The sequence below is a fragment of the Lissotriton helveticus genome, chromosome 5_1, assembly GCF_964261635.1.
Source record: "Lissotriton helveticus chromosome 5_1, aLisHel1.1, whole genome shotgun sequence".
In the NCBI taxonomy this organism is placed as follows: Eukaryota; Metazoa; Chordata; class Amphibia; order Caudata; family Salamandridae; genus Lissotriton; species Lissotriton helveticus.
Window position 1 is genome coordinate 582,198,865 of NC_136065.1, and position 12,763 is coordinate 582,211,627.

At 41.5% G+C, this 12,763-nt stretch overlaps 1 protein-coding gene across 2 annotated transcripts in view; it reads left to right on the forward strand.

The window, feature by feature from the left end:
- Positions 1-12,763, forward strand: part of PER3 (period circadian regulator 3) — a 361,451-nt gene that overhangs the window by 69,714 nt on the left and 278,974 nt on the right. For both annotated transcript variants that reach the window (XM_078642926.1, XM_078642925.1), the window contains 2 exons: positions 3,830-4,031; positions 7,608-7,659. In XM_078642926.1, coding sequence (XP_078499052.1) covers positions 3,830-4,031; positions 7,608-7,659 — 254 coding nt within the window. The remainder of the gene's footprint in view (positions 1-3,829; positions 4,032-7,607; positions 7,660-12,763) is intronic.

The following is a 12,763-nucleotide window of genomic DNA, read 5'->3' on the forward strand; positions in this document are numbered from 1 at the left end:
AGCGTATAGTGATCGAGTGCTGCCTCACACTCTGATCTGATTTCTCACATGACAAAATTGTCTTCATTCCGGGTTTGAATAAAAAAAATAAACACTTTAGTATCTGACCATCGAGTTCATCCTGTAAAGTGCGTGCAGAAGCCTACGTACAAATCCTTCCGATTATGGGGACTTGGATTCCTTAACGTATAGATGAGCTCCTACCACTATGTGGACAGCTTTCTGTGCACACAGTCCTGCTGCAAAACCGGAGCAGAGCCTCGGCGAACACTGCTTCTCGAAGGCCCTTGCCAATTGGATGAAAACCAGATACTCCAAAGGCAGTCACGTGACTTTCTAGGAAGCATGCAATTTGGCGCCCTTGCAACTTTCATCACCTCTTTGGAGGTCGTTCTTGTTTGGAGCTCTTTGTTGGCTGAAAAAGTCCTACAATTCCTTAAGGACACGTTTCTGTACCTTTTTAATCAGTTGATATAGCGTTATGGTGCCATTTCATCTTATTGTTTCCTATAACACTAACCACAGGAACACAATTATATTTAGTAGCAATCATGACAGAACTGCTTATACTTTATGGCACTGCTTGCGCAGGTTCCTCTGTAAAATCAAGATAACGATGCAGTAGTTTCACATGAGCATGCTGAACACAGCATAGCAGAGTAAGTGACACTTCTGGATGTGAGGTGCTTAATAGCTCTAGTGATGAACCTCTACATCTTCAATATCTGTATCTGTTGTCACTAGTTGATTGAAGGTACGTGTACTTGTGACATCTTTCAGTCACTTTAGGTGCTGGCAGGCAATAAATCCTTAACACTGAGAGACCTGTAGTTGTAATGTGTGCTGCTCCCTACCCCAAAACTTTAGACTGTGGTTGACCTCCTTGCCTTTCCATGCCCACCAGTTTCTTTGAAATCCACACACTACAGTTGGCACTGTGCAGTCTGTGCAGCAGCCAACTACGCCAACCATAGATGTGCGCCAGACACCACACAATAGTACTTTGTGCACAGTTCACTCGCTCTGCCCAGGATGTCTAGAGGCACCACTACAGTGAGAGAAATCCCGAAAAAGATTGATTACAGCATCTACTCCAATTAGTCACTGAGAACCACTTCTAACCCAGGTCTCAATGGCGCTTGCCATCCTGTTTTCTGCCTTGCTTTCTGCTAATTTATCTGTGTATACCACGCCTGTGCTAAACAAACCTCCATCCACACTGCTGGGAGCACGCTGATGAAGCCATAGTGCCTGGGTGGTAACATAAAATTAGCCCAGGATAGGTCCACTTGTCGAGGGAAGCGAAAGAAACCACTACCAACGCTGCAGATATGATCTTTGCTTCACGTCTCCTTAGCAATGCAGTAAGTAGATTGATGCGCTTGCACATTTTTGCTAAGTATTTGCTTGCAGTGATAGAGTCTAACAACGTTACAGAGTATGTTTATTGAACTTGAAGAGAGGCTTTGCCAGAAGTTGGCTGCAAAAATAGGACACCAAGAGCCTTTTTATGGTATGGAAGAACAGAAGATCTCATTGGTACTAAACCTTCAGTGTGTTCTAAAGTTTTGACTGACTTTCTATACCTTTCAGAGGAGTCTATTGGACAAGCAGGATATAAGCTTAATGAAACCGGTAGAATTAATACGCTTCTCAATGTCTGCCATCATCATGAAGACTATCCAGTGTTTCTTGATATCTTAGCCTTCATTATGCTACATTTATTAAATACAATCATGGAATTGCAGGATTCCGCCTTCATGGAAATAAGATAAAATGATAGTTAACTGCAAACTGGATTCCTAAAGCTAAGGCCGAAATTCCTAAGATACGCGCAAATAGGAGCTTATTTCAAAGAGCAAACATTCTGAATGGTCAACGTTACATAATGCTTTTTACCAGCTGTACATCACATCCCTGAAAATTCCTGTGCTCTCTATTTCTTTATGAAGGCATTGAGAGTCCTCCATAAAGGTGTTCAAAGAAAGTGGTCTACTAAGTGGCCTGATTCATAAAGACCTTCAGCTTGAGAGAAATTATTAAGCGATTCAGTGAGGGCACTGCACCACATTTTAGGTATTGGAAAATACAAGATTCTACATCGCGAATCTCTCATTTTTATATTATTCGGCACAAGATATAGAAATGAGGCACAAACGCTCAGCAAGGACCGGGGCACCCAAGGTGTGTATACCAAGATCTGGTTTCTGTATGCATGTTTGCCCTTTGCGCAAAGATTTCTAGGTCTAGCAAGGATATATTTAAGCCTTCTCAGAAGTGGTAGGCCTTGTTGCCCTTAGCACTGTGTTATGTTAGGAGTGACAGAAGAGTAGAAGGATGTTTGCTATTTATTATTTTTTAAAACCGTGTCAAAATATTACCTTTTCAAAAATTTCTTCGAATATGGGCCACTTTTGAAATATCAAATATATATTCACTGTTGATGAAGGATGTTCTACACGCATTGCACAATGTTGCTCTTTGTTCTTTGCTGCTTTGTACACATAACGTGATTTGACCATTGCCCATGCACAAAACAAAGTGTAGACTGCAAAATCTTACAACAATTTTTGTTGTACTCTGTTTTTGTACTGCTGACCAAACATAAAACACTAAAAATGAAAACAAATTAAAAAATGTTCGTGAGAGTAAGTCATGGATGGGGTGGAGGAACGTGTGTGTGTGTATGTGCGTCTGTACATATAGCCTGTCAATGATCAGTCCATGTTTGGGTACCTGTGTGAACTGTTTTTGCTCCTGAAATGTATGAGGTGGTGCAGTAGGTAGCTGATGATATCTATGTGTGTGCAGAGTAAATACCTCTATGGTAGAAGCATATGTATTCCAACATTGTCCTCATCCATCTCCAGGGTGCATCAAACCTACTGTGGACACGGGCTCCCGGTTGAAAAGATTCATGAAAGCCTGTTCATGACTAAAGTTGTGCACATGTGCTAACCGTGGAACTTTAGTGCAGCTACCAGCACTTTTAACTGAGGCTACCTATGAGAGAGATGCCAGATAATAAAGAAGATGAAATGGCACTCTTTATGAAATGCATTGATTAGCTTAGCCAATCAGGATGCTGGTAACAACACCCACTGTTTTTGCTTGCCTTCTATGGTGAGTGGTAGAGTCACTGAATAAATTGAAACAGCGGAACTGTTTTTTAGCTGTTGTGTGAGATTATGGGGACTATGGCTAAAAACGTTATAGTCCATTTGCTACTAGACGTTAGTACCTGGTAATTACTCTTCCTTCACTTGTTCACCATTGCCTTTGCTGTGGCCCATTAATTGTTGGTTGTGCAGTCATCAGTGGTTCACACCCTCAAAAGGTGTGCTTCACACCTTCAAAAGATGGTGTCAACCATTGATAATGCTCTAAGCAGAGGGGACAAAAGCCTAGGCAGCTCCTTGTATAGAATGATTAGATGAGGAGTGTTTGTGCTACTGGCATTACTTCCAACATGCTCCCAGGCATTGTAAGATGTTAGTTGTTCTCTCCCCCCAGTGTGCATCCGCTACTTACTCTTAGGCACATAAATGACGGGAGGGACAATTAAGAGCTTCAAATGACGTCAGGAAGGTGCTATACTGCTTCATTAAAACTGGACTGAATTTCAACTGTGGACTTTCGGGGGTAGTTCAAAGAAAGCCTCTGTTCAAAATTACTAACCGTGTCATTTTTTCCTTAATTGTATTGGTTTTTCACTGTTGCTCTGTGGTTGCGAATTGTTTTGAAATTTGTGTATAGGTGTTCAAACGAAAAACTTTTTCAAATTCTGCGAAATCCTCCCGATTCTAAATCTACCTTACCTCTTTTGAAGGACGCCTTTGTGGTAGTGTTTTCGTTAACCTCTGGGAAAATGGTGTACATCTCTGAACAAGCAACGGCCATCTTGAATTGTAAGAAGGAATTTCTTGACTCCTCTAGATTTGTAGAGCTTCTGGCTCCTCAAGATGTCAGTGTCTTCTATAAACACACCACCCAATCCCATCTGCAACCGTGGAACATGGGCACAGACACTGGTAATCCATTTCTTTCATTTATTCATTTTGATGTACTGCTAACCATGCTTTACCACACTCTTTCTGCCTTTTTTTTAAGTGTGAGGTGTGTAAATACATCAGAATGTACTTATTTTCAAGCTCAGTATTAGTTCAAGCATTGTAGCAGATAGATTGCTCTGTTAGCCTTTTGCAAGTAGCTTCATATTATTCTTTTTAAATAATGGAGCAGAAGTCGATACAATTATAGTCACGATCTACATGTAATTTAAAATTTGAGGCAATGGTATATTTTTTTAATGAATGAAGAGGATTATGAAAAGGGGGAAAACATGCACACTTCCACTTAAACATATTCCAGCATACAGTTGAACAGTGACTGGCCATATATGAAGTACTTGAAGGTTAGAGATGAAAGTCCCTGCATCTGTCTTTTTGATTCACACTCAGCTTGGTATCTGACTCTCCAACAGTCCAACCGAGCAACCCATTTGTTGTGATATTGTCATGTTTCACTAATAATGGATATTGAAATAGAATGGAAATTGAGTTCACTGAGCCATCTAGCAGCCGTTCTCCTTTTAACTGGTCAGAAATGATCGGAAGCAAGCACAGGATTCAACTGTTAGCTTAAATGGTCAACACATTGATGGTGTAACAGGTATCACCACTTGGCCACAAGCGCTAGAACAGAGGATTTAAAACTAAAACAGTTAAGATGCAGCATTTATGATCTATGGGTTGCCTACTGGTCACTTTTGAAAATGCAGGCAAACCATAAAAAGATTCTTAGGTGAACCTCCCTCCCAGCCAATGACTACTATCACATTTTGTTCCGTAACTACTAACATTGCCACCCTTAGAAACCAAGCCTTGATTCTAGAAATTAATGCCATAACTAAGTGTACCATCTGTGCGTTTAACATGTTCTGTGGCACTTCAATGTCTCCTTACAAACCCCTATGACAATCCCCATCCACATGGTCAAAAAATGGACATGCCTAGCATCAAAGTAACTTATAACCAAAAGAAACAATTTCATGACCCCTTATTGGGTTGGAAATAGGGTCTGAAGGACCTAAACAATAGGTGATTCTACACACCCTACCCCCCCCCCCCAGCCACTCTGTTTCAAGGACACTGCATGCCATCGCCCGTGGTTCCACACAACAAAGGATCACCAGATAGAGTGCTCCGGTGCCCTAGATGAAGTTACTGTAGTCATGCTGTTCGCCTTCAGGTTCATGCCCTGCCATCTACAGTCCAAGTAGTAAGTTGAGCACTATGCCCCCTCCCATGCTAAGTTCAGAAGTATCTGTGTCCGTTCCTTTACGTGTCGTAGTAACATCTGAGTCATTCAGTGTGGCTCTAGTGCATGCACTTCTAATCAGGGTGCATATTGTCTTCTATGCCGCAAGTCTTTATGCCAGTGCTGTGCCACCAAATGGCCCAACGGTGCATTAGCTTGTGCCGTTAGCTGTCCATTGGTCGGGCCACCAAGACGAGCCTCTCCTGTTACACTGTAGAAGTTGCACCACTTTGTGCCCCCCCCAACCCCCCCCATCACCCCTTGTTGTGATATAAACTAGAGGGAAGCAAACATTGTAGCAATTTATAGCACAGCCCCAAAAAGCAACCAAGAAGAGCCCAAAAACTCTGTAGGACAGGCGAGGGTCGAATAGCCAGGACACAAAGCAATGACCATGCAGTGAAAATGCTCCAAGCGGGCGTTACCACCATTGTGCTTTGCGGCCAGACAATCCTATGCCATTGTAATTTTCTGCATTGGAGACTGCGCTCCGTTCGTCTAGCCTGTGTATGCAAATAATAAAAACAAGCTGCTTGTTTTCTCTCCTCCTGCACAGTATTCTCGACTTACCTGTAAACATATATACTCTATTGAATACCAAGCCCATATTTGAGTCAACAACACAATTCTCCAAAGAAATGTAACAATGCCCTCTCTGTGGCAGGTTCACAGTGAAAATCATGGCTAGTGGCAGTCTGAACATCTACTGTCAACAGACATCCCATCTCTATTCACTTATTGGGTCATTTAGCCCCAGGAGGCAGTGGAGTGGCTCACACAGAAACACCACAATGCTGCAGCAATATTTGCGTCGAGTAATGGTCGTTTTTTTGAGCCCGACAACGACTCCAGTGATAAGTATTGGGATACAATGTGAGCTAACACTTTTCACGTCCTTTTTTATCAGTTATCAGTCCTTGTTTCACATGGGCGAATGCCCTCAGCTACAAGCTGGTAGTAACTTGCTGTGTCAAATTCTGATGAAGTAATATTGGCTCTCAAGTCCTAGTGAGGCCATGTGCTAAATTGAGCACAAATGCTGGCTTACTTTTGAGCACGTTTTCATTGTGCAGCTCACCTACTTTAAAATTGTGATAGGAATGGTTCTTTAATTTTGACCAACTTAACTTAGCTGCTTTTTGTGCTGTGTCCTTACAGTTGAAAGTGACATTGTTTTTGTTGATTAAATGTCAATTTCTTTTGGCAAAACAAAATAAAAAATTATGGAGTCATTTGTTGGCTAGTATTAGTTCGATCTAAGAGCACGACAAATTAGCATGTACCCCCATTCCTGCATGGGCTAACCAATCCCATTGTGTTCTGTGAGAGACAGGAATGCAGGTGGACTATATCCAGACATAAAGCAAAAAATGAAAAAGTTAACAACATGGTTGTTTAATCATCATCCTAATCTCTAGCCTTGACATCAGATAGGCCTGTGTTGTATTGTAGCAGGCAGGAATTTCTGATGTTTTTTTGCTAACAGAGAATGAAAATAATTATTACGTTTTAAAAAATGAGACATAACATATATAACGACCTTTTTTTACATCCACGCCTTTGCATATTAAATATGGATTCATTAGATATGGAAGGGCGTCATGAACAATCTACTATTTTAATAAACGTTATCTCCAACAGCCCACCCTTAATGCCGACAGACTCAGCATTGGAAATACAACAAGACAAGTCGGGGTTTATAGGTGTCTACCATCCAGAAAAAGAATCTCAGATCATACAGAATTACCCCGAACATGGTATTCCCTGGTGTGATGATCCTCCATATTTTTACCAGGGGTGACCCCAACAGGCCGCCACTGGAGGACTTTGTTCCTGAGAAAAAGTCTGGACCTATGCGGTTACAAGTGGTCAGTGATGAAACGCCAGTTTAGCCAAGTAATGTATATTCCATACAGGCCTATAGACCTTCAACTTGTGATACCGTGGTAAAACTGAGATCCAACGTTAATGACTGATACTCCTTTTATCGTTGTCACCAATACAGTATTGCTGCCACCAGGGTCCAGCCCAACGTTGAATGAGTGTCAGTCCCAGCTTACCAAGTCATCCAAGTGCTTTGTACCTTAGGGGGCGGGGAGGGGGGGACGGAGCTTTCGTGTTCCCAAATTTTTACTTTTGCCAACATTTTTATATTTCCTACTTTTTTTCGTGAATAGTATAAAGTTTCTCTTTTCTTTCTTAGAAGTTGTAAATGACAACAGGGTTGGCGCCAGTACAGGGGAAATGTCAAATGTTTTAATTATATATTCTTTTTTCATGTCTTCCAGCACCATCCCTATATGAATACTCTCAAGTGAAATCCTTTTTCTGCAGGATCAGGCAAGTTTGTTTGCATTTATTTCTACGTAGAGTGTGTGGAAAACTATATTCTATAGTAGTTCACTATAACGAATATTTGTTCCCAAATGTTGTTGATACACAATATGTGTGCAGAATATGGATTAGTAGGAACAACCAAGGGAGTAGCCTGATGGAACCAAGAAAGCGAAACAAGTGAGCTCAACCCTCACTAGAAGAGCTCCAATGTCTCTTCCATTCAAGCATCTATCCCTACATCCTTTCACCCTTCCCTCGATCCACTTATATCCGCTATTTCAACTCTATATGCTGGTATTGATCCATTCTTTCATTCAGTCTTTCACCTTTCCAGCCATCTATCCTTTAACTCTTCCGTCCACCATTTCACCCATCGTTCCTTTCACCCATTCACTTACCCACACATCCTTTCATTATTCATCCACCCACCTATCATTTCATCTAAAATGCATCATTTCATCTACCATGCGTCATTTCATTCACCCATACATCTTTTCACCCATCCACCCTTTCACCCACCCACCCTTTCACCCATGCACTGTTTCACTCATTCATACACCGGAGCATCCTTTCACCCATTCACCCACCCCACACGTTCTTTCATCCCCCATGCATCCTTTCACCCATCCACCATTTATTTCCTCCATCCTTTCACCCACACATCCTTTCACCCACACATGCTTTCACCCACACATCCTTTCACCCATCCATATTTTACACCTATCCTTTGACTCACCCACTCATCCATTCATCCATCCTTTCAACTACCCTCACATACTTTCAGACCTCCATCTATCCTTTCCCTGACCAACACATCCTTTCACCCATCTACCCTTTCACCCATCCTTTCACTCATCCATGCATCTTTGCACCCATCCATCCTTTCACCCATTCACCCACTCAGGCATTCTTTCACCCATTCTTTCTCCCATTCTTTCTCCCACTCACCAGTCCTTTCACTCATCCACCTTTTCACCCACCCACACACCTTTCATCCTCCTACCCTTTCACCCATCCACGCATCTTTTTACCCATCCACTGTTTCACCCACTCTTTCACCCACTGATCTTTTCACCTATTCACTCTTGCACCCATCCTTTCACTGACCTATGTATCTTTTCACCCATCTGCCCTTTCACCCATCATTTCACCAACCCAAGCATTCTTTCACCCATCTACGTTTTTCACACATCCTTTCAGCTATCCTCTCTTGCACCCATCATTTTACCCACCCATGCCCTCTTTCACACATCTACCTTTCACTCGCATTCTTTCACCCGTCCTCCCTTTCACGCACCCATTCTTTCACCCATTTACTCTTTTCACTCATTTTTTCACCAACGCATCATTCACTCATCCATCCTTTCACCTTTCTTTCAATAATCAGTGTTTCCATTCACCCATCCACACTTTCACCCATTATTTCACTCAAACATACAATCTTTCACCCATCCTTCCTCCCACTCGCAAGTCCTTTCATCCATCTACCCTTTCATCCATCCTTTCATCCACCCAAGCCTTCATCCACCCACCCTTTCACTCAACTTTTCACCCACCCAATCATCGATTTTTCCATCTACCCTTTCACCCATGCATTTTTTCACATATCCACCCTTTCACCGATCCTTTCACTTACCCACACATCCTTTCACCCATCTACCCTTTCACTCATGCTTTCACTCACTCATTCATCATTTCACCCACCAATGTATTCTTTCACTCATTGTTACCTTTAACCTTTAATCCTTCTTTCCCTTTTCTATCAACACATTTTTCTTTGGTTAATTATGAGCTCTTGCCTACCGAGTTGAAGACAAAAGAGGCCCATAAAAAAAACCTGCCTCCCTATAGCTGCGAAAGCAAGGGGGTTCACGACGCCGCTGGGAAAATGATTTCAATTACACTGTTGTCTATCACCTTACTATGGGCAAGACAACATTCATAGTATAATGCACAGAAACAAATGTCATTAACATGGCTCGTTGCTAAGTCTGATATTTTTAAGGGGATTTGAAGACCACAAAAAATCCATTCCTAGAAACTATTCCACTATGTTATTGCCAAATCATGCTTAATTGATTATAGTTTTATAGACATTAATTGCAGCTACTAATGCCACCCCTAAAGACTTAACTTGCTACTGAGCTAGTGATGAAAATGGTTCTACTCTAAGTCTTAAGATAGATATTGGTGGTGATGGGCCTCTCATCTCTTGAAATTTCCCACTGAATGAATTAACTATGTTTATGATTATCGAGGACTGACAATGTAAGAAAGACTACGCAGGCCCTCATTACGAGGGGCCTGGTATTATACCATTATTTCAAGTGGAGCCCACCCAAAGAATCTACCATTACTTGGGGGTCCATGATAATTGGAATTATTTAGGTGATTTCCATCTTGATTCCCACATGTTTTAGTTGGTATTTCACCTGGAAGTGCAATCTCTGGTGAAATAGCCCCAACATGCGGTCTTTCTGCATAACTTATAGTTATTAAGGGGCTGGTGACCCTTATTCTCAGCCCCATTACAACAATTAACAAGCCGCACATAGTAGTATAAGTGGGCCTTACTTCACAGTATTTAACAAATATAGCATTTGATGCTGCAGAGAATGTGTAGTGATGAAATACAATTCAAAATCAAATCACTCAAAAGTACCCCCAAAACAAACTTGTTATAAGAATACAGATTCTGGAATTTCTTCAGAACTGTCAGGGTAGTACCTCTAACCCACTGGTACAAGGATTCGGTTAAGTGCACCAACACTGCACTGTGAAACTGGAACATGTAGTTTTCAAATGGTTATTTAGGGAGGCTTAATCTCATGCATAAAATATGGATGGTAACCACAGAAAGAGAATAAAGCAACAGTTATTAACATAACTGTCAATAAGAACATCTCTAGCATTTTAGCGAGTTGCATAACATCCTACGCCCTACTGCTATTTTTAACAGCAACACTAATCTAATCCCGTTAACTAAGATAATAAACAGCCTCACTGTTTGTCAAGTTTCTAAGATGGATGGCACTGCATACATTTTGAACAGCAAGTCTGGCTGTTTGTTATCACAGATGTGCTGAGGGAGGAAAACATGCATGCATGCCTCGAGGAATGACCAAGGTCCAAGTTCGGCTCCCAGCTTTTGCAGCTCAATTTCCTGTTGAGATCGGAACTGGATTTGCAATCTGGCTTGACCTCTGGTGCTATTCTCTAGCACAAGGACCTCTCCCAATCAGTAGTACAATCGTGGAGTTTTTTTAGGGTTCTGACCACAGATTTGATCAATATCAAATAGGTTTTGAGATGCTGTTATCTCCTGAGACTAAACTATCATGGTCGAAAACACGTGAGCTTTCTCCATATATTTACATTAAGGAAGGTACCAAATTGTAATGGCAGCACACATAGGAAGCAACCTTTTGAGATGCTACATTGTGTCACTGCTGCTCCATTGGAGTATAGTATTATAGAATAGGCCTCATTCTGGAATACGGCTTTGATAAGCTGAAGTGAACCACTGATGCTTTAAAGGCAAAGCTGGTAAAGGTCTTGCTGATTTTGCTTGTCTTTTCATCTTCGGCAAGTAGACATTTGCCAGCAACCCACTTGGCTTTGCCTCCACCAGTGCCTTGTTTGAAGTTAGTCAGAAATCACTTGATTACTCTTACCCTCATTGGTTGTCAGAATTAGAAAACATCCCCGTCTAAAAGTTCACAGAAGCAGTACTCAAAGGAGGCATGGGGTTTAGAAGAATTTTGATTTAGCGTGCGGATAGAATGGTTTGCCTCTTGACCCCACTGTGGAGATCACTTAATACTAAGATTAGAGGAAATTTCAGATGATGAGAAGGAGGAATGTATGATGTAGGTGTCAGCAGGCCAGGACACAGTCTTAACAGAGAAAGGAACATTCCAAAACGTATCTAAAATGTAGGATATTCAAATCAGATCGGAGGGAGGAAGAAGCAGAGGTTCATTCAGCTTCCAACTGTCAATAGTTAACTAACTATTCTACTATACTACTCTGGCATTTAGACTGTTGTGGTTAATCCCCCCCCCCCTTTGATTACTACAGTCTATATGCCAGAGTCTCAGGGACAATTGTTTGTTGTGGTTAATTTTCTCTAATCTTACAAGCACTTGTTCATTCCTCACCCCGTATCTTCGTGCAACAAAATATAAACATACAACACAACCAAATACCATAGGAGTTAAGAAAAATATATATGGCTTTAATATTCTCTAATATTTTCTCATATTTAAAATAAATTACATATACATAGAGACACATTTATTTAAAAAACATCACATAGACATAACCCAAGGGGGAATTTTTCAAAACTATGTACTTGGTCTTTTCAATAAACACACCTTTACCTGACACACTGGATATCCATCCGTTTATTTGAAAACATATACAAATTGCCAGAGCACTGTAGATCATGCTTTCCAATTCCACTGATGCTTTTCGGTGGCAACACTTTATAACAAGCATTGGCATAGCCAATAGTTCTCGCTTTTGGGACCTTATAAGTATTTAGTTAAGCAGCACAATATCCTTGGTGCAACAACATCAACTGTTGCATGGCTAAACACTTATAAGGTTCCAAAGGCGAGACCTATTGGCATAAACAGCTCCCACCAGCAAGGCCCAACATGCCGCTATCTGGAGCCTGTTGCCTGGAAACACAACATCGCTGTGGAACACAAGGGAGGCCAAGGCGAAGTGACCATGAGTAAACCACATAAAAAGTGCACTGCCATACGTCAAAAAGCCCAAAACACAAACCTTTGCTTGTCAAGAATTCAACAACAAAGCGGCCTGCCCGCCAGCAGAGCAGGCTTCTATGAATGAAATTCTGAATACAGTATGAAACTGCCCATTGATGGAGTCCTTGGTAGTACTCTGTTAGATAGCTCAGTGAGTTCATGGTACAGGTTTGACATTTGCTGTGACCCGCAGTTCATGAGGTGGAATCCCAACAGGGCCATGCCAACCGAGGTCAGTAAATATGGTACTTATAACTTAGGCAATAGTAACAACTGGTATTTGAAACGCATATAAAAGGCAGCATCAAGCGCTATTCTTTAAACAAGAGCGT